The sequence below is a fragment of the Pongo pygmaeus genome, chromosome 16 (assembly GCF_028885625.2).
Source record: "Pongo pygmaeus isolate AG05252 chromosome 16, NHGRI_mPonPyg2-v2.0_pri, whole genome shotgun sequence".
Taxonomy (NCBI): Eukaryota; Metazoa; Chordata; class Mammalia; order Primates; family Hominidae; genus Pongo; species Pongo pygmaeus.
Genome location: NC_072389.2, coordinates 95,299,063 through 95,319,272, shown reverse-complemented (window position 1 = coordinate 95,319,272; position 20,210 = coordinate 95,299,063). Strand labels below are relative to the sequence as shown.

Below are 20,210 nucleotides of genomic sequence, written 5' to 3'. Positions count from 1 at the left end.
CTATTGTCCATTTTCATGAAGAGGCCCTTCTTAGTTAATCTGAAAGCTATGGCTTACACCATAGTCCTCCATCATATCTGAAGCCAGGAACTAAAACTTGGGCTTGTGCTTGAGTCCTGGCTAAAGAAGGGTTGAGTGGTGCTAGTTCTTGGTTGTCTGGGTGCTATTGATTAGTGATAGAATCTTTGTCAACACTCACTTATCCAGACTTATGAGAACAAATATCTACTTGGCTCTCCTACTCTTCATTCTGGTAGCATCTTAGGCCAGATAAAGTTCAATAAATTTTTTTGAATTCTAAGAAGTGGGAATTCCTCCCTCAAAGGCTATACTGTCAAAAACTCAACTCCCGGCTCTGTCGCTTCTTCACTGAGGGCACTTTATCTCCATAATCAAAGATGAATACATTCAGATGAACTCTTCTGTGTGGGTTTAAATTTTACTGTTCAACATTCACTCTTGCTAGTAAATAAGAAAAGATGAGAGAAATGGATTGAAAACTGTCCCACAAGACCCTCTATGGAAAAGGAGCCAAAAGATTGCAGAGGTATATAGAACTTTAGAGCTTTTGAGTTTAACAATGTATATCACTATACCTTCTTTCTGGAAAGCAGATTTTTGTGAATTGAGGGCAGGAACATTATAGAACTGATGCTTCATGGCTCTGGAATACTAAGTCCTCTGAGCCTGGATCTCCTTCAGCTCTGCCACCTACCTCCTTGTTTGCTAAGTGTCCTTAGAGAAGTTAGGATATACCTGGGGAACCCTGGGTCAGATAACCATGACAACTGGCTGACCCTGCTTTCTCTTCCTCTCTGCCCTCCTCTAGCTGGGAGGCGTAAGTAGCATTGCCCAAGACTCCCAGGAGTGATAGGAATTGTTTCTGCCTGAGGGGACGCTCTGCAGCCTGGGCTCTGTGAGACTGAGGTGGCGGTCAGCTGGAGTGAGTGTTGGGGTCCTGGGGCACCTGCCTTACATGTCTTGTTTATGAACATTAAAGGGACGAAGTTGAAGGTAAGGGCCTCTTGGGAATTTTGCTGGAGATGAAAAACTCTGCAGGGAAACTACTGAGGGAGAGATTCTGGTATAGATACCAGAATCTAGAAACCAGAATCTAGAAATAGAGGAATTGGATAGGCACAGTGGATCATGCCTTTAATCCCAGCACTGCAGGTGGCCAAGGCAGGTGGATCACTTGAGCCCAGGAGTTCAAGAACAACCTGGGCAACACAGTGGGATCCTGTCTCTACAAAAAAAAGAAAAAAAAATTAGCCCTGCATTGTGGTGCATGCCTGTAGTCCCAGCTACGTGGGCGGCTGAGGTGGGAGGGTACCTTGATCCCAGGAGGTCAAAGCTGCAGTGAGCCATGATTGTTCCACCACATTTCATCCTGGGCAACAGATTGAGACCCTGTCTCAAAAAACCGATAGGGAGAGGGGGAGAGGGACAGACAGAAAGAGAGAGAGAAATAGAGGAATTAACCCAGAGCCTTTTCAAAGATGAAACCTGAAACTTGTTTATTTATTTTTTTAGAGATGGGGGTCTCACTATATTGCCCAGGCTGATCTCAAACTCCTGGGCTCAAGCAATTCTCCCATGTCAGCCTCAGTAGCTGGGATTACAGGTGCTTGCCAATGCACCCAGCTTGAAACTGGTTGTTTTAGTCTCTTTAGGACCTTCATTTAAGAGCCTTAAGACTTTATCTAAAACTTTTTATCTCTTATGGCTACCTGCATTTTTTATTTCCTAACCTGAACTCCTTTTTTTTTTTTTTTTTTTTTTTGAGACAGAGTCTCGCTCTGTCGCCCAAGCTGGAGTGCAGTGGAGCGATCTCAGCTCACTGCAACCGCCGCCTCCCGGGCTCAAGCGATTCTCCTGCCTCAGCCTCCCAAGTAGCTGGGATACAGACGCCCACCACCACGCCTGGCTAATTTTTGTATTTTTCATAGAGATGGAGTTTCACCATGTTGCCCAAGCTGGTCTCGAACTCCTGAACTCAGGTGATCTGCCTGCCTTGGCCTCCCAAAGTGCTGGGATTACAGGCCTGAGCCACCACGCCTGGCCTCCTAACCCGAGCTCTTATAGGAAACATTATTCTCGGCAGGGCGTGGTGGCTCACACCTGTAATCCCAGCACTTTGGGAGACCAAGGTGGACAGATCACTTGAGGTCAGGAGTTCGAGACCAGCCTGGCCAACATGATGAAACCCCATTTCTACTAAAAAAAAAAAAAAAAAAAATTAGCCGGGCGTGGTGGTGGGCGCCTGTAATCCCACCTACTTGGGAGGCTGAGGCAGGAGAATCCCTTGAACCCCGGAGGCGGAGGTGGTAGTGAGCCGAGACTGTGTAACTACACTCCAGCCTGGGCAACAGAGCAAGACTCCATCTCAAAAAAAGAAAGAAAGAAAGAAAGAAAGAAACATCAGTCTTGACAAGCTACGGAGCAACTCATTGCTATGGGACCCTAAGGAGTGGGGCTATTGTGTGTGACATTCACCCTCCAACCTAATGCCTTCTGTTCAGGGCAAATGGGCCCCCAGGCAGCCTGGGCCTAGTTGGTGGCCATGAGATGTAGGGAATTGACCCAGTGGAGCTCAAGCCTGAGGGCTTCTGATGGGATCTGGGACTCTGTTTTGCAGCTTGAGGAGCTAGGATGGCAGTCAACAAAGACCCCACCTTGCTGGATGGAGACCTCCCTGTGAGTAACTTGGGCTCATCTGGGATGGACAACTGAGGGAGGAGGAAGAAGCAGGGAGGGGAGACGCAGGGGACTTAGAGCAAGATATTCCCAGATTATAATCCTAGTTCATTGACTACCACCGCTTAGTTATTCTTGCCCTCACCACCTTTTGTAGGGGGCAGTTGGAGGATCTGGGAGGGGGAAAAAAGATGCCTATTAAAAACTAAGCATCTTGAAAAAAAGGGACAGAAATCCTGGCTTAGGGACACGGGGGAGTGGAGAGGAAGGGAACTACTGTTTAAACCCTGACGCAGAAGCCCATGCTCTGTCCACCGCCCAGCTGGATGTGCATTCAGTGCAGAGCCACTGCATTCTGTGTCTCCAGCATCATTCATATGGCAAATGTCACCTCTCGGAGTTAGACGGTGCACAGCCTGTGCTGCTGTGTGGGGGGAAGGGTGGGATATTCCGTGTGTCTGGTGTTCTATCTCTGACCTGGTTTTCACTGTGACTTGAAACAGTGGCAAGATGCCTTGCCAGGAATGCTTGATGGCTCCTGGCAAGGCATCTCAGATTTGGACACAGTTCAGATAGTGAAACTTAAAAATTATGAACCTGTACAATATCCACCTTGCCCAAGTTAGGCTTTTACTAACTCTTGCACTAGGAATCACTTTGTTTTGTATTGAATCATAGAACAGAGAGAGGCGTAAAATGGTCAAGTACATGGTTAAGCCATTCTAACAGACGGTGGTTTATTCCCTTCTGAAGGAGGAAAGAATCTCTTTCCTCCTTCGGTTTTGTCTAAAACAACCTCTGAAGCCTCGTCCAAAATGTTAAAAAGAATGTTTTCTTGTTTATAGTCATACTGTATTTCTAGTTCAAATTTCAAATTCACCTGCAGGATCAAAAACTGAGATATTGGCCGGGTGCGGTGGCTCACGCCTGTAATCCCAGCACTTTGGGAGGCCGAGGCAGGTGGTTCACAAGGTCAGGAGATCGAGACCATCCTGGCTAACATGGTGAAATCCATCTCTATTAAAAATACCATCTCTACTAAAAATACAAAAAATCAGCCGGGCATGGTGGCGGGTGCCTGTAGTCCCAGCTACTCGGGAGGCTGAGGCAGGAGAATGGCATGAAGTCGGCAGGCAGAGCTTGCAGTGAGCTGAGATGGCACCACTGCACTCCAGCCTGGGAGACAGTGAGACTCCATCTCAAAAAAACAAACAAACTAAACTAAGATATTGTGGGCTGCTCTGTCTTTGTGTGCATGTAGGTCTCATTGATGGGGGTCTTTGAACTCTGCCTCCTACAAACAGAACAGGTCAGGTGTTCACTTTGCGAGCAAAACCATGCCACAGTGTCATATTCAAAGCTACAGAGAGCTTGAGCATCTGAATCTGACCTGGGGAGATTTTTTCTTTTTACTTTTGATACAGAGAATTCTCAACATTCATAAGAATAGACAGAAAAGAACATAGTAAGCCCCATGTACCCTTTGTTAGCCCCGAAGACCATGAATTCATGGCCAATCCTGCCTCATCCTCACTTCCATTAATTCCCCAACTTCGTGTTATTTTGAAGGTAATCCCAGGTAGGCCATTTCCAACTTGTGTTGGAATCCTGGCTCTGCCACTTATCAGCTGTGGGATCTTGGGTAAATCACTTCCTGTTTCTGATTGTCAGTCTCCTCATCGACTCAGTGTTGGTGACAGTGCTGACCCCAGAGGACGGCTGTTAGAATTAAGTGAGCTCATGTCACCAAGGCACCCAGACCAGTGCCTGCAGCATAATGGCACCTGGCAAATGTTCTTTCCCTCTGCATGCCTAGAATTTGTTCTTTTAATTTTATTTATTTACTTTTTAGATGCAGAGGCTTGCTCTGTCACCCTGGCTGGAGTGCAGTGGCACCGTCATAGTTCACTGCAGCCTCGGCCTCCTGGTCTCAGACAGTCCTCTCATCTCAGCCTCCCCAGTAGCTGGGACTCTGTAGTCCACATGCCATCAAATATTAGCATGGCTGGCTTTTTTTTTTTTTTTTTTTTTTTTTGTGGCTCAGAGTGGTCTCAAACTCCCGGGTTCAAATGATCCTCCTGCCTCAGACTCCCAAAGTGTTGGGATTACAGGCATGAGCTTCTACACTTAGCCCTAGAATTCATTCTTTTACTCAGAGACCAGTGTTTTTTCACTAAGATTCCTAGGTGACCTAAAGCTTAATTATGTGACTGCTGCCAAAGGTGCATTACTAACAGCACAGCACCCCGGAAATGATAAACGATTGTTCCACTACACCCAGCACGCGCAGATCACACCCAGAGTGCTGTCTTTGAGTGTTTTTTGTTTTTTGAGACAGGGTGTCATTCTGTCATCGAGGCTGTAGTACAGTGGCGTGATTATGGCTCACTACAGTCTCCAACTCCCAGGCTCATGTGATCTTCCCGCCTGAGGTTCCTGAGTAGCTGGGACCACAGGCACACAGCACCATGCCCTGCTAATTATTATTATTATTATTTTTTTTTTTTTTAGAGACGGGGTCTCCCTATGTTGCCCCGGCTGGCCTTAAACTCCTGGGCTCAAGCGAGGGTAGTATATTTTTAAGAAAGATAATGTAAAACTGTAGCATGTCCAGGAGAGGGGGTCACCAGACCACAGTGTGAACCATTTGTAAACGAAGGTAGGGACTGGAGCCATTTAACATGATAGAGGCACTTCTAAAGGGAGACATATTTGACTTCAAATATGTGAAGGGCCAACCCGTGAATGATGAAATAGGTTTGCTCAGTTTTGTTCCAGAGGGCAGAATGTGGAACAGGGGGGTGGAGACAAATTTCAGCTCAGCAAAGCTGTCCAACAAGGGACACAGGCCACTTTGTGAGGGGGAGAGCTCTCATTCAGGGAGACATTCAAATATAAGTCTTGGCTGGGCACAATGGCTCATGCCTATAATCTCAGTGATTTGGGAGGCTGAGGCAGAAGGATCACTTGAGGCCAGGAGTTCAAGACCGGTAAGACCCCCCTCAACAAAATAAAAATATTAGCAAGGCATGGTGTCACACGCCTGTAGTCCCAGCTACCCAGGAGGCACAAGTGTGGGGACTGTTTGAGCTCACGAGTTGGAGGTTACAGTGAACTATGATGGCACTAATGCACTTCAGTTTGAGCAACAGAGTGAAACCCTGTCTCTATAAAAAATAATAAATAAATACAAACAAATACAAGTCTACCAGAGAAACGATGGAAAGGATTCTTACTACAAAGTCCCCTAAGATTCTGTGATTCTGTGCAGTTGGGCAGATCTAAACCTACACATTCTACTAGGCACAGCCCTGACTGTAGTTCAGGTATTCAGCTAACATTACTGTGCCATGTTTAGGCTACACTCTGGGGATGCAGAGATGACAGTCTACGGGGAGTGAGATGAATACACATAACCACAGCACGGTGCGACGAATGTGGAGACAGCCAGGGAGGGAGTGGCTTCCAACGTGATGGAGGAGAGTCTGGAAGCTTCACAGGGGAAGTGCTGGTCAAGCAGAGTCTTGAGGGAATGGCATTCTGCTAGGCAGCAAGGGCTGTCGGGAGGGAAGGTGAGCATTCTAGGCAGTGGGGCTGGGATACACAGGCAGGGAGGCAGTACCTCAGAAAGACCAGAAAAATGTTTGGAGAAGCCACCAATCAAAAGTGGACTAAAACTCTAGACATTAACAACACTTGCTCTCTACCAGGAGGTATCAGGGGAGTGAGTTGAGGTGGGGGTGGGGGTGGTGGGATCTGACTTGGTCCCTGGAGAACAGAGATTGCCTTGGCAGCTCTCCAGAACCTGGATGGTGACCAGGAGGACATGGCCAGCTGACTCTTGTTTTCCCCACGGGCTCTCCCATGCTCCCATGATTGGGGCATCTAGAGACCTCTTTGGCCTTGGTTCCCCCCAGGTCACTTGGACTTGGGCTAGTTGCACCATTGGTCCCCGTGACCCTGGGGTCACCTTCCTGGGAGGCTGGAGAGGGAGGTGGGACAACTTGAATGTGTTCCTTCCACACCAGGAGCAGGAGAATGTGCTGCAGCGGGTCCTGCAGCTGCCGGTGGTGAGTGGCACCTGCGAATGCTTCCAGAAGACCTACACCAGCACTAAGGAAGCCCACCCCCTGGTGGCCTCTGTGTGCAATGCCTATGAGAAGGGCGTGCAGAGCGCCAGTAGCTTGGCTGCCTGGAGCATGGAGCCGGTGGTCCGCAGGCTGTCCACCCAGTGTGAGTCCTCGTGGCGATCAGCAGCTGCCTGCTTGTTCACTGCCTACCTTCCAGTCTGTCTGTCTGCCTCTCAGTCTGTCTGACTGTCTGATAACTTGCTTGTCTGTCTGCCCACATCCCATTGCATGGTCTTCTTATCTATGGCTATAAAGGTATACATACCGATCTCTTTTCATCTATAGATGCCGATCTATGGCCCAGCTGGCATTTTCCTAGGATAACAATGATGGCCAGAGAATCTGCAGGGGAAGGGAAGGCAGAGCTATGCAGGCAGTGGTGAGGGTGGGGCCCATGGCAGACCAGACACTCACTGTAGCAGCACAGGCAGCAGCAGCAAGAACCAGCAGAGTCTGGTAGAGGCAGAGGCAGCCGGCACTAAGGGGCCTGGCAGGGCTGGAGGGCATGGAGGGAGGGGAAAGCTGGCTGAGCCCAGCAGCTGATGGTAGCGGCTCATGACGGGTGGGGGCGGCAGAGAGCCACCAGCCAGGGCCCTGGAGGCAGAAGACGACTCTCCTACGGGCCTTACCAGGTGTGCACCACTCAAATTGTTCTGCCCCATCTGAAAATGTGGTCTCCAAGGCATACACAGGGCTGAGGGAAATCACAGTAATGCCAAAAAGTCTAGCACCTTCCACCATCCTAATTACAGAATTATGGGTAGCTGAGGACTCCACACAGCAAACAGGAGAGGACAGATGTAAAGCAGGCCCAGGGCCTGTCCCTGGCTGCAAGCTCCTTAAATAGTTTCCTTGAGTCTCATTCTCCCCAACTGGAAGACAGCCAAGTCATCTGGGCTCTCTGCTGCTTGAGAAGTTTGTGAAGAAAAATAAGGTATCTGGAGAAAGAATATATGAAAGAGTATAAAGAACTCTCCTTGAAAGCTGTGGCCCCCATTGGCCATGGCTGCAGAGCCGGTGTCCCGGCCAACCCAGGCGGGATCCCCTTGAAGCAGGTGCATCTCTGATGCATGCCCATTCTCCGGGGGCAACTCTTTTCCCTTCCCTGTGACCCTTTTCAGACAGTTGACCATCTCAACACCTAGTGGTTATAAAGAAGAGCATGGACAGCCTCGGGCCTGCACTGGCTGTGCTGGGAGTTTGTCATGTTGAGAGCTAAGCAGGCCCAGCCCCAAGGCCTCACTGCCATCTGCCTCCCTCTCACACCTCTCTTCTCCCTCTCGTGCTCACTCAGAGCTCCCATGCAGGTGGGGAAGGAAGAGAAGGAGGGAAAGAACGGTACTTGTTTGTGATTCATATAGCTCCCATCATTCTTCTTCACAAAAATCCTGCCAGACAGGCACCATTAATTCACCTTTTACAAGGTAGGAAGCAGAGGCTCAGACAGGCTGTGACTTGCTGAGGCCACAGGCTGCTTAGATGTGGTCACTTGGCCTTTTGAGTGCAGGTCTGAGCGACTCCAGAGTTCCCACACAGACGAAAGAAACTGGCCCAGGTCTTGAGGAGTCCTTGTGGACAAGGGCTAAAGAGGGCAAAGGGCCTGGGGCCCAGAGATGTTGAGGAGGCAGCAGGCCTTGGGATTTGAGGGCTCCAAGTCACTTCCTTGGCACAGAGGCCACTGCTAGATTCTCATGGGGAGGGGCAGGGCTCACCCAAACTTGGCCCTTTCCTTCCAGTCATAGCTGCCAATGAGCTGGCCTGCCGAGGCTTGGACCACCTGGAGGAAAAGATCCCCGCCCTCCAGTACCCTCCTGAAAAGGTGAGCCCCTTTCCACCTCTCGAAGCCTCCCTGCACTCTGTCGTCACTACCTCTCAGGGAGGAGAGGGCAGGGGCTGCTATGCCGTGACCGGAAATCTGTGTCCCATGGTGAGCACCCTCCAAGGCTGGTGAAGACTGCCTGCTCCCAAGGCCACACAACAGGCTCCTCTTCTCCCTGTGAAGCTAAATGGAGGTGGGGTTTCTGGGACCAGCAGGCACGAGCCCAGAGGCAAACCCAAACAGGAGCTCGAGGCAGGTCCCACTGCCTCCCGATACCACGCCCTGGGATCTGAGGTTCCATAGTCTGCCCTGGACCACTGGGCAACTACAGCTGCCTAAGATCCTGAGTGACACACATTCAGATCCCAGGAGTGTCATCCCATATCCTCAATATCCAACATTTTATGGACCATGAGATTGAAAGTCACTTTACCTGGCTATATATTTATTGGGTAGTTGCTATGATAAGGACTCATTTTTGGTGCTTCTGGGGAATAAGCTTCGGTCTCTGACCTCATCTATCTCACTGACCAACTATCTACCCTTCCCACACACATGTACTGAGCCCTACCCTATGCCCGGGGCCATCACCTGTGCTTTATGAAGCGCTCTCATTTAATCCACTTGTCAACCCTCTGGGATAAGGGTTGTTATCTCCATTTTACAGAGAGGAAACCAGTGTCTCCCCCATGGCCACACAGCCTTAAGTGGAGACAATGAGAGCAGGTCTGTTCAGCTGTGAGGCCTGTGCTCTTTGCTCCCCATTTTTCCAGGTAAAAGGCAACATTTTTGTCACAAAGGAGCTCCCAGGATAATGAAGAAAAAGACAAATTGTTTCGATGCAGAACTTGTAGGAAGATTAAGCACAGCTATAAATCAATAGAAATGCTGTGTTCTGAGGACAGGATGGAGGAGATTCCTTGTGAGCCCGAGGGTATCAGGACAGGTGGCACCAAGGAGGAGGCTTTGGGGTCATCCTCACAGATGGGAGGGATCTTGACAGGCAGTGATGGGGGGTGAAGAAGCCAGGAGATCCAAACAGTTGGCACAGGGAAGGTTGGAGCCCTCTCCCTTTAAAGCCCAGCTTAATTCCAGGTACCTAAATATCAGTACCAGTTCCCTGGGCCTTTAGATGACGCCTTCCTGGGAGCTGGGCTCAGGTCACCAGACCCCAAAAGGGCAGCCCTTGTAGGGCCTGCAAGACCACATGCTTAACACCCCCACCAACTTCCCCCAGATTGCTTCTGAGCTGAAGGACACCATCTCCACCCGCCTCCGCAGTGCCAGAAACAGCATCAGCGTTCCCATCGCAAGCACTTCAGACAAGGTCCTGGGGGCTGCTTTGGCCGGGTGCGAGCTCGCCTGGGGGGTGGCCAGAGACACTGCGGAATTTGCTGCCAACACTCGAGCTGGCCGACTGGCTTCTGGAGGGGCCGACTTGGCCTTGGGCAGTATTGAGAAGGTGGTGGAGTACCTCCTCCCTCCAGACAAGGAAGAGTCAGGTACCTGCCATTCAGAGGCTCGGCCTGGGAGTGAATTGTCATACACACTGCCTGGGAATCAGCAGGAGGTGGCTCATCCAGCCACTGCTCTGGAATAGGGAAGGCCAGTGGGATTTTCAGATGGATTCATAATCATTTACCCCCCCCACCCCCATCCCATCTGTAAAGAGGGAAAGTGAGTTGTGGAACTCACCGGTGAGTTTGTGGTGGACCTAGAACACCTACTTTCCAGTCCTAGACATGACCCGGATCTCTCCGGCCCCTCTCTGACCTGTTTTCTCTTCTTTCCCCCCAAATCCCTACCCAGCCCCTGCTCCTGGACACCAGCAAGCCCAGAAGTCTCCCAAGGCCAAGCCGAGCCTCATGAGCAGGGTTGGGGCTCTGACCAACACCCTCTCTCGATACACCATGCAGACCATGGCCCGGGCCCTGGAGCAGGGCCACACCATGGCCATGTGGATCCCAGGCGTGGCGCCCCTGGTAAGTATCTGCCCTGAGCTCTGACTGACCCAGTGCCTGGGAGCCCTGTGGGCCTCCTAGTCCCTCCCATCACCCCTTCCTGTCCTGAGAACATTCTCTCTTCCAACCTGGGCTGGGGCTTTAGTTCTAAGAGGACTTGAGAGGGGTAGAGGGATGCCCTTCCAGACCACAGGGAAAGAGAAGGGACAGGATGTTAAGCAAGGGCAGGCCTGCCTTGCTAGAGTGCTCCTGCCCCACCACTCACTTCTATCTCCCCCATTTCCCTCTGAGTCTCCCACAAGCCCCAGCCTTCATCCCCCCAAGTGGGCCTCTTTCTATGGGTCTTCCCACTTATAAGACAGCAGGACCTCCATCTGCTATGCAAGCACTAGGGACTGTCATCCTTAAATAAACAAAGTATACAACCCAATTTGTCAGGGAGAGTGTACCCAGCACCAACGCACCCAAGGTAAAGTTGCCCTTTCTAGGCCCAGGGAGAGTTAACTCCCTACCACTCCCCACCTCCACCTCTCTGTATTTTAGCAGAAATAGGCTGGATGTTTTTCATAAGGAATTTTAGTAAGAAACTAAGGCCAGAAAAGAAAATAAAACAATATTAAAGCATAAAGGCCAGCAAACAAGATGACTACTTTTCAGCCATCTTTTGAGCAGTACTTTTAAAAGCATCATCAGGCGTGGATCATTCATTCAAGCAAGTGTTGGCCCTGCAGGGATACAGGAGCAGTAGTTCCCCTCTGTCCCCTGCATCAATAACAGCTGAGACTGAGTCACATGCCTGGACCCCGCCTGCAGTGGGCAGAACCTCACATGCCACCATTCACATAGAATAGAGTGGCATCCCCAAAAGCTGTGTAATAAGGAGGCTCTGTTTGTGGGGCTCCCTAGAGGTTTAGAATGTGCCTCAGGAGACACCAGCCCACTTGCTCAGTCAATTTCTTCCCATGGGACGCTCTGGTTCATTGAATTTTTCACTCTTAAAAGATCTGGGAGGAGTATCTACCAAAGCTAACATACATATATCCTATGGCCCAGCAGTTCCACTCTTAAGTGCATACCCAACAGAAATGAGCACTTAAGTCTCCTAAGACAAGTAAAAAATGTTCAGATCAGCAATATCTTTAGCTAAGAACTGGAAGCAATGCTAATGTCCATCAACGGTAGAATGGGTAAATTACGGGAAATTCGTATGCTGGAATATTACACAGAAATGAAAAAGAAGGAACTACTTCCATTTGCAGCAACACGGGTGAAACTTACACCGTAATATTTAACTAAAGGAGCCATTAATGAATGAATACACGTGGTGTGACTCCACTTATATGCAGTTCAAAAATAGGCAAAACTAATGCATGGTGACAGAGACCAGGATTATGGTCACTCTTGGGGGAATATGGACTGAGTGGGGACACAGGGAGTCTTTGGGTGTTGTAAATTGTCTATGTCTTGATCTGTGGTGGTTACACAGGTGTGTTCTTATGAAAATTCATAGAGCTTACACTAAAGATGTGTGCACTTTAGTGTATGTAGATTACCACTCAATAAAAAGTTTTAAGAAAAGTCTGCTGGGGCTGAGCCCTGCTCACCACCTGGCCCGGACCCTGGGGGCGAGGGGCTTGGGCTGCTGGGGCTCCCTGGCCTTCAGCAGGGGCAGTTGAGCCAGCAATCTGCTGCCATCCTCCCTCAGAGCAGCCTGGCCCAGTGGGGTGCCTTAGTGGCCATGCAGGCGGTGTCCCGGCGGAGGAGCGAAGTACGGGTACCCTGGCTGCACAGCCTCGCAGCCTCCCAGGAGGAGGATCATGAGGACCAGACAGACACGGAGGGAGAGGACACGGAGGAGGAGGAAGAATTGGAGACCGAGGAGAACAAGTTCAGTGAGGTGAGGGGGAGAGTGGGAGCCTCAAGGTCCCCCAGCCCACAGAAGGGGTGAGAAGCAGGGGCATAGGGTGAACTCAGAGCCTCTGCCCCAGATGCAGGGGCACGGCATGTGTGTGCAACACCCTTCACCCCACCCCCAAATGCCCAGCTGGCAAGGGACTTCCATGTCATTCTCTCAGCTGACCCTTGCAACACTCTGTAAATAGGCAGGGCAGAGATTATTGTCCCATTTTGCAGGAGAAGAAAGAGAGGTTCAGAGAGGGAATGTGACCTGTCCAAGGCCACACTGCTAGTGGCAGAATAGGCCTGAAGTTTTGTAAATTTGGTATTCTCATGCTTTCCCCTCTAGCTCTGGGGCTGGTGGGGAGGGAAGGGTCAGGGGAGTTATCCCAGGAGGCACTGACCCTGCTCTGGCCCCCAGGTAGCAGCCCTGCCAGGCCCTCGAGGCCTCCTGGGTGGTGTGGCACATACCCTGCGGAAGACCCTCCAGACCACCATCTCGGCTGTGACATGGGCACCTGCAGCTGTGCTGGGCATGGCAGGGAGGGTGCTGCACCTCACACCAGCCCCTGCTGTCTCCTCAACCAAGGGGAGGGCCATGTCCCTATCAGATGCCCTGAAGGGCGTTACTGACAACGTGGTGGACACAGTGGTGCATTACGTGCCGGTGAGTACCACCCCTGGCAAACTGTTAGTGTCCCAAGGAGGCCTGGACAGGGCAGATAAAGTAGATTTGACTGAAGGGGCTGCAGTCCCCCTCCTTTCCCCTACTCCTCTGAAGACCTGCCCACTCCAGTCCTCAGTGCCCTGGCAACATTTTAACATATCGGGCCTCTCCCAGCCCCAGGAGTAGAGGCCCATGGCTCTGGCCTGAGGCTTCTCCCCACGGCCCCTCCCACCTGCTGGTAGAGGAGTCTCCAGCCATCAGTCCCGGGATCCCAGTGGCTCACCTTCACCCCTTTGCTCTCAACTGAAAGGCCGGGCAGGTGCTGCGCAGGTTTGCATGCTGCTGCCTGGGAAGGGGTTGGAGAGGCTTCCAGGGCACCCTGAGGGGTGGGTCATGAGTTCCAGGGGACAGCAGCAGGCGCCACCCAATTCTATCACCTGTCACCGATAGGAAAAACCCAGGGGATACCAATGCCATCCCTTTGGGAGCCCCTTTCCAAAGCAAGTTACAGGTTATGCAGGCCTGGGGGGCGGGGCTGGTCAGGGCAGAAAGCACCCTTAGAGCTGGGAAGGCGGTGGGTTACTCAGTCACTCTACCAAGCAGCATGCCAGGGATCTTAGCAGCCCGCCTGTTCATCCTGCGCTCGGGCCAGCCCCAGGAAGGTGTACCCGTCCCTGGCCAGGTCACTGTGTGGGCTGCGAGGAAGAGTTAGGAAAGCTGATGACCTCCCATTGAGGGTTCCCCTCAAGAAGGCCTAGGGGATCCTGAAACTTTGGGAGGCTTGGCTTGCCTGAGCAGCCTTGTCCATGGAGAAGCTCACAGTGGGCAGGACCTCAGGGCTTTCCCCGGTGCCCCCCAAACTACTGAACCGCTCCCCAGCCTGTGTCCTCCTGACGGCCGCTCCCAGGGGAACAATCGAGGGGCCCGGGAAGGGGCGGTGGGTCAGAGGCGCAGGGCCCAGGGCCAAGCCAGGACTCTAAGGCGGCTGCCGGGCCCTCAGCTCCCCAGGCTGTCGCTGATGGAGCCGGAGAGCGAATTCCGGGACATCGACAACCCACCAGCCGAGGTCGAGCGCCGGGAGGCGGAGCGCAGGGCGTCCGGGGCGCCGTCCGCCGGCCCGGAGCCCGCCCCGCGTCTCGCACAGCCCCGCCGTAGCCTGCGCAGCGCGCAGAGCCCCGGCGCGCCCCCCGGCCCGGGCCTGGAGGACAAAGTCGCCACGCCCGTAGCGCCGCGCCCGGGCTTCCCGGCCGTGCCCCGCGAGAAGCCAAAGCGCAGGGTCAGCGACAGCTTCTTCCGGCCCAGCGTCATGGAGCCCATCCTGGGCCGCACGCAGTACAGCCAGCTGCGCAAGAAGAGCTGAGTCGCCGCACCCGCCGCCGCGCCCCGGGTCGGCGGGTTTCTCTAATAAGCAGAACCCGCCCTGTCCAGGCGAGCGTTGCCACTTTCAAAGTGGTCCCCTGGGGACCTCAGCCTTATCCCGATGATGCTGCCAAGGCACACATTTTTTTTTTTTTTTAGCATCCTTTTGGGGCTTCACTCTCAGAGCCAGTTTTTAAGGGACACCAGAGCCGCAGCCTGCTCTGATTCTATGGCTTGGTTTTTACTAAAAGAGTAATTGCCTTACTTGATTTTTCATCTCTTTAACCAAACTTGTGGCCAAAAGACATTTGACGGTTTCCAAAATTCAGATTCTGCCTCTGTGGATAAATATTTGCCACGAATGAGTAACTCCTGTCACCATTCTGAAGGTCCAGACAGGTTTTGACACATTCTTAGCACTGAACTCCTCTGTGATCTAGGATGATCTACTCATCCTCTGATGAACGTCCTCTGATGATCTAGGCTCCCAGCAGACTACTTTGAAGGGAACAATCAGATGCAAAAGCTCTTGGGTGTTTATTTAAAATACTAGTGTCACTTTCTGAGTACCCGCCCCTTCACAGGCTGAGTCCCAGGCCTGTGCTTTGTAGAGCCAGCTTCTTGCTCACAGCCGCATTTCCATTTGGATCATTACTGCCTTCACCTGCCTAGTCACTCTTTTGATCCTGGGGAACCAAAATGGTGATCATATATAGACTTTATGTATAGCCACAGTTCATCCCCAACCCTGTTCTTCAAAATGTTAATATTTGATAAATCTAGAAAATGCATTCATATAATTACAAAATTCAAACATTGCAAAAGGGTGTGTGTCTTTCTCCCCGAGCTCCCTGTTCCCCTTCATTAAAAACCACCATGGTGCCATCTCTTGTGTATGCAGGGCTGTGCACCTGCAGGCGCGTGTGTGTGCACTCCCCGCTTGTGTTTACACAAGCTGTGGGGTGTCATACATGCCTGCTTTTTTCATTTAATAATACAGCTTGGAGAGATTTTTGTATCACATTATAAATCCCACTCGCTCTTTTTGATGGCCACATAATAACTACTGCATAATATGGATACGCCTTATTTGATTTAACTAGTTCCCTAATGATGGACTTTTAAGTTGTTTCCTTTTTTTTTTCTTTTTTGCTACTGCAAACAGTGCTATAATAAATGTCCTTATCAAAAATGTCTAGTGTACATGTGTGGCTATATATATATATATATATATATATATATGATAGATGCATAACTTGTAACCATGACATACTGGGTGAAAGAATATGTGCATTTTAAGTATTACTAGATAATACCAAGTAGCCTGCCAAACCAAACCCTGTTTTTCTAGTTATTTTCACCTGCAGCTTCAGAAATATGCACAGAAAATTACAAGTCTTCAGTCAGTCCTTTTAGACATCCATATATTTATACTCATCTTCCACAGGTCCCCCTCAGACACGTAAGCACCCACTCTATTAGCTCCCACTCTATTGCACACCTGGAAGCCCCACTCCCTGAAACTGACTCTAGGGCCCTGGAACTGACTCTGTGGCCCAGGCAGATCTTTAGTGTAATGAGTCATGGGCCTTGATCTGTGGTTTTGGAGTCTGAGGATGCCAAGAATGGTGACAGGAGAGAGGCTGGTAGATATACACATAAAGACGTGGCCAGGCCCCTGAACCAGCCATGGACCCTGCCCACCCCACTTCCACGATATAAACTACACCCAGCAGTTCCCTGGGGGGTGGGGAGGGAAGATGAGGGGTGGAGTTTGCAAGAGGGGTTCTTAGAAGCTGATAGAACAGGGCTGAGCAGACAGAGCCCAGCACAGCCTTGGCAGGGCTCCATGGACAGATGCTGGAGAAGTGACCTCAGGCCTAAATGTGCAGAAAGAAACGCCTGCCTGTCCTGGGCCTCACCCACCCATGCTGCTTTCTTCCTGGTACTCCGGAAACCACATTCCTAGCTCTCTCCTCCTCCCCAGTCCTGCGGCTCCTCCTGCTAGGCTATACTCCAGAAGGCAGGAAAGCTGCCTCCTCAGCTGCATGAGGGCTGCGGCCGCCAACATGCCTGCTGGTCAGGCCCAGTTCCTTCACACAGCCCGGGTGCTGGAGGCCGCATATGGAATAGGACAGCCCAGGAAGCAAACAGTGTAAGTTGTAAGTTTCTTTTTACTCTTAGAAACCTCTTGATTAGGCAGCAAGGTACACTAAACCTGCTTCTCAGTATTTTGAACACATCTTGGCCAGTAACAAGGGCAAAATAGCTCCTCTAAATAGCAGACATTTGCTTCCTTGGTTCTAGGCTCAATGGGGGACTTTCCTGTGTTCTGCAGGGCATCACTTTGGCAAGGCCCACCCACACTCAGTATCTTCAGTGTAGCTCAGGACCTAGCAAAGACCTCCACTTCACATCGGGTTGCCCAGGGTCCTTCAGAGAAATACCCAATGCCTTCCATTCTAGCTTATAAAACCCACTTCTAACTCAGCCACAGCTTTTGGAGATGCAAACAATTACAGACAATAACATACATTTATCCAGGCAATTATTTACCCCTTTTTCCTCCCATAATTTCATTTTGAGACCGTATCGCTCTGTCACCCAGGCTGGAGTGAAGTGGCAGGATCTCAGCTCACTGCAACCTCCGTGCCCCCAGGCCGAAGTGATTGTCTTGCCTCAGCCTCCTGAATAGCTGAGATTACAGGCGTGCGCCACCATGCCCAGCTAATTCTCATATTTTTAGTAGAGACGGGGTTTCACCATGTTGTCCAGGCTGGTCTCGAACTCCTGACCTCAAGTGATCTGCCCGTCTCGGCCTCCCAAAGTGCTGGGATTACAGGTGCGAACCACCATGCCTGGCCTTCCTCCCATAATTATCTAGGATCTTAATATCCAAGGAACTTCTGGGCATGGAGAGAGATACCATTATGACTTGTGCTTAGATGCTCATTGTCTTAAGCATAACTTTCCTGACCATTTAAATACTTCATACTTAATCAAAATTTATAAAATGCATATATCAAATTATTTTAAATATTTAAATGTTGATTAGGTGGCTCACGCCTGTAATTCCCAGCACTTTGGGAGGCCGAGGCCGGCGGATCACAAGGTCAGGAGTTCGAGATCACCCTGGCTAACATGGTGAAACCCCGTCTCTACTAAAAATACAAAAAATTAGCCGGGTGTAGTGGCAGGCACCTGTAGTCCCAGCTACTCCGGAGGCTGAGGCAGGAGAATGGCATGAACCCGGGAGGCGGAGTTTGCAGTGAGCCGAGATCACGCCACTGCACTCCAGCCTGGGCGACAGAGCTAGACTCCATCTCAAAAATAAAAAAAAAAGAGTTTCTTAGGGAATATGACTAAGAGTGGGATTCCTAAATGATAAAGTGTGTGTATCATTAACTAGATATTGACAAATTGCCATTCAAAGTGGTTGCTCTGATTTACATTCTCACCAGAAGTATATGAGTCCTCTTACTCAGCATCCTCATCAGCACTTGATATTGTCTAATCACTTTTCATAAATCTGAGGGGAATAAAATGGAATCTTGTCACGGACTTAATTCCCTGATTAGCAATGATATTGAACATTGTTTATGGTGTTTATTTAATATTTGCATTTCCTCTTGTGTAAAGTATTTGCTCTTTCTTTTCTCTTTTCTTTTCTTTCTTCCCTCCCTCCCTCCCTCCCCTTTCTTTCTTTCTTTCTTTCTTTTTCTTTCTTTCTTCCCTCCTTCCTTCCTTCCTTCTTTTTTTTTTTGAGACAGGGTCTTGCTGTGTCACCTATGCTAGAATTAATGCTTTAATCAATCATAACTTACTGCAGCCTTGAACTCTTGGGCTCCAGCGATCCTCCTGCCTCAGCCTCCAAAAGTGCTGGTATTACAGGCGTGAGTCATCATGCCAGGCCTAGTTTTTCTCAATGATTTTTAGAACTTCTTTATATTTTCTGAATACTAACTCTTTATCAAGGATAAATATCACAAATATCTTCTTCCAGCTTGTTGCTTGTGTTTTCATTCTCTTTCTGGTTTCTTTGTTCATCCTTTCAATGAACAAAAGTTCTTAATTTTGATTTAGTCACAATTACCACTCTTTCCCTTCGTGGTTTGCAATTTTGAGTTGTGATTTTTGTTTGTTTTTAACCTTTCCTATGGTGCTGAGAGTTATGTTTTAAAAGCTCTCCCCTACCGTGAAGTTATGATGATGCTCCCCTAATAATATTTGCCATTATGATTTTCTTCTAACGCTTTATCCATTTTACATTTCATTAATTATTATTATTATTTTTTTGAGACAGGGTCTCACTCTGTCACCCAGGCTGGAGTGCAGTGGCGCCATCACGGCTAACTGCATCCTTGACCTCTCGGGCTCAAGCTATCCTATCACCTCAGCCTCCAGGGTAGCTGGGACTACAGGTGCACACCACCATGTCCACCTAATTTTTGCATTTTTTTGTAGAGATGGGGTTTCGCTGTGTTGCCCAGGCTGGTCTCCAACCCTTCAGCTCAAGTTATCTGCCTGCCTCAGCCTCCCAAAGTGCTGGGATTATAGGCATGTGCCACTGCACCGGCCCAGCCCTACATTTAATTAATTTTTATAAGTATGGTTTAAGTAGGAATCCATTTTTTTTCTTCCACGTGGATAACCATCTTATACATTTCCTAATTGAATTTTTAGTTGTGCTTTCTCTCTCTCTCTCTCTTTCTCTGTCTCTCTGGAGATGGGGTCTCTATCATCCAGGCTGGAGTGCCATGGTGTAATCACAGCTTACTGTAGCTTTGACCTCCCAGGCTTAAGCAATCCTCCCACCTCAGCCTCCAGAGTAGTTGGGACCAGAGGTGCACACCACCATGCTCAGCTAATTTTTTTTATTTGTAGAGATGAGGTCTCGCTATGTTGCCCAGGCTGGTCTTGAACTCCTAGGCTCAAGCTATCCTCCCGCTTCAGCCTCCCAAAATGCTGGGATGACAGGCGTGAGCCACCATTCTCAGCCTTGAGTTTCTCTCTGAATAAATTGTATACTACAGGAAATTTAAGAGTTGTCTCCAATGTCAGCTGGAAACTTCTGATTTACTGATGTCTGATGAACAATGGACCAGGTTCGGCCTGACAGATTGAATAGCTTTCCGCCACTGATCTGCACTCTCTACTCTGTCATAGGTCTGGTTTCCAGATTTGTTCTATTTGTTATTCCTGTAACATTAACACATTGTCTGAATTATAATAGTTTCAAATATGTTTTCTCATCTTCTTGGGCAAGTCCACCCATACTGCCCTTCTGCAAGTGTCTGTCGCAACTTCCGGCACTTTGCTTTTCCATGTAAGTAGTAAAATCAGCTTGTCAAATTTCACAAAAGGAATTTTTACAGGCTCAGTTTGTTTCAAGTAACTATAATTATTCTTTGCTCTTCTGAAGCTCATGATGTCACAAGTTGGCTGGTAAGAACCCCTTTAAGTTGGGGCTTTTGTCATTTCAGGCCTACAACATACATTTTAAAAGCATCTGAATTTTTTGACCACAAAATAATTATTCCAGTTCTTACCCTAATATATGGAATCAGCTACTTTTAATGGAAAAGTAATAGTGATAAAGGCCACAATTTGGACACTCGGGTACATACCAGATTGTTGCATATGAGTGCTACTGATACACAGAAAAACACTGCACATCCACC

At 49.6% G+C, this 20,210-nt stretch overlaps 2 protein-coding genes across 5 annotated transcripts in view; both read left to right on the top strand.

The window, feature by feature from the left end:
* The first annotated feature begins 898 nt into the window (after positions 1–898).
* PLIN1 (perilipin 1) lies at positions 899–15,721 on the top strand. 2 transcript variants are annotated; one of them, XM_054450388.1, is made up of 9 exons: positions 899–943; positions 2,639–2,697; positions 6,726–6,930; positions 8,564–8,646; positions 9,884–10,148; positions 10,456–10,628; positions 12,313–12,504; positions 12,925–13,170; positions 14,171–15,721. In XM_054450388.1, the coding sequence occupies exons 2-9, from the start codon at positions 2,653–2,655 to the stop codon at positions 14,528–14,530; spliced, it is 1,569 nt and encodes a 522-aa protein (XP_054306363.1). In that variant the 5' UTR covers positions 899–943; positions 2,639–2,652; the 3' UTR covers positions 14,531–15,721. The 2 variants fall into 2 exon arrangements, with proteins under 2 accessions (XP_054306363.1, XP_054306362.1); XM_054450387.1 differs by having other exon boundaries at positions 899–1,014.
* An 825-nt stretch (positions 15,722–16,546) lies between these two features.
* Positions 16,547–20,210, top strand: part of KIF7 (kinesin family member 7) — a 27,313-nt gene continuing 23,649 nt past the window's right edge. For all 3 annotated transcript variants that reach the window (XM_063652925.1, XM_063652924.1, XM_063652923.1), the window contains exon 1: positions 16,547–16,684. The gene's annotated coding sequence lies outside the window, so the exon portion shown is untranslated. The remainder of the gene's footprint in view (positions 16,685–20,210) is intronic.

What these genes read in the sequence shown, in the direction of transcription:
- PLIN1 (XM_054450388.1), top strand. Translation starts at nt 2,653, where the DNA reads ATGGCAGTCAACAAAGACCCCACCTTGCTGGATGGAGACCTCCCT. An exon ending in CCGCAGGCTGTCCACCCAGT is followed by an intron (nt 6,931 to 8,563) that starts GTGAGTCCTCGT and finishes CTTTCCTTCCAG; the next exon opens with TCATAGCTGCCAATGAGCTG. An exon ending in CAGTGGTGCATTACGTGCCG is followed by an intron (nt 13,171 to 14,170) that starts GTGAGTACCACC and finishes CCGGGCCCTCAG; the next exon opens with CTCCCCAGGCTGTCGCTGAT.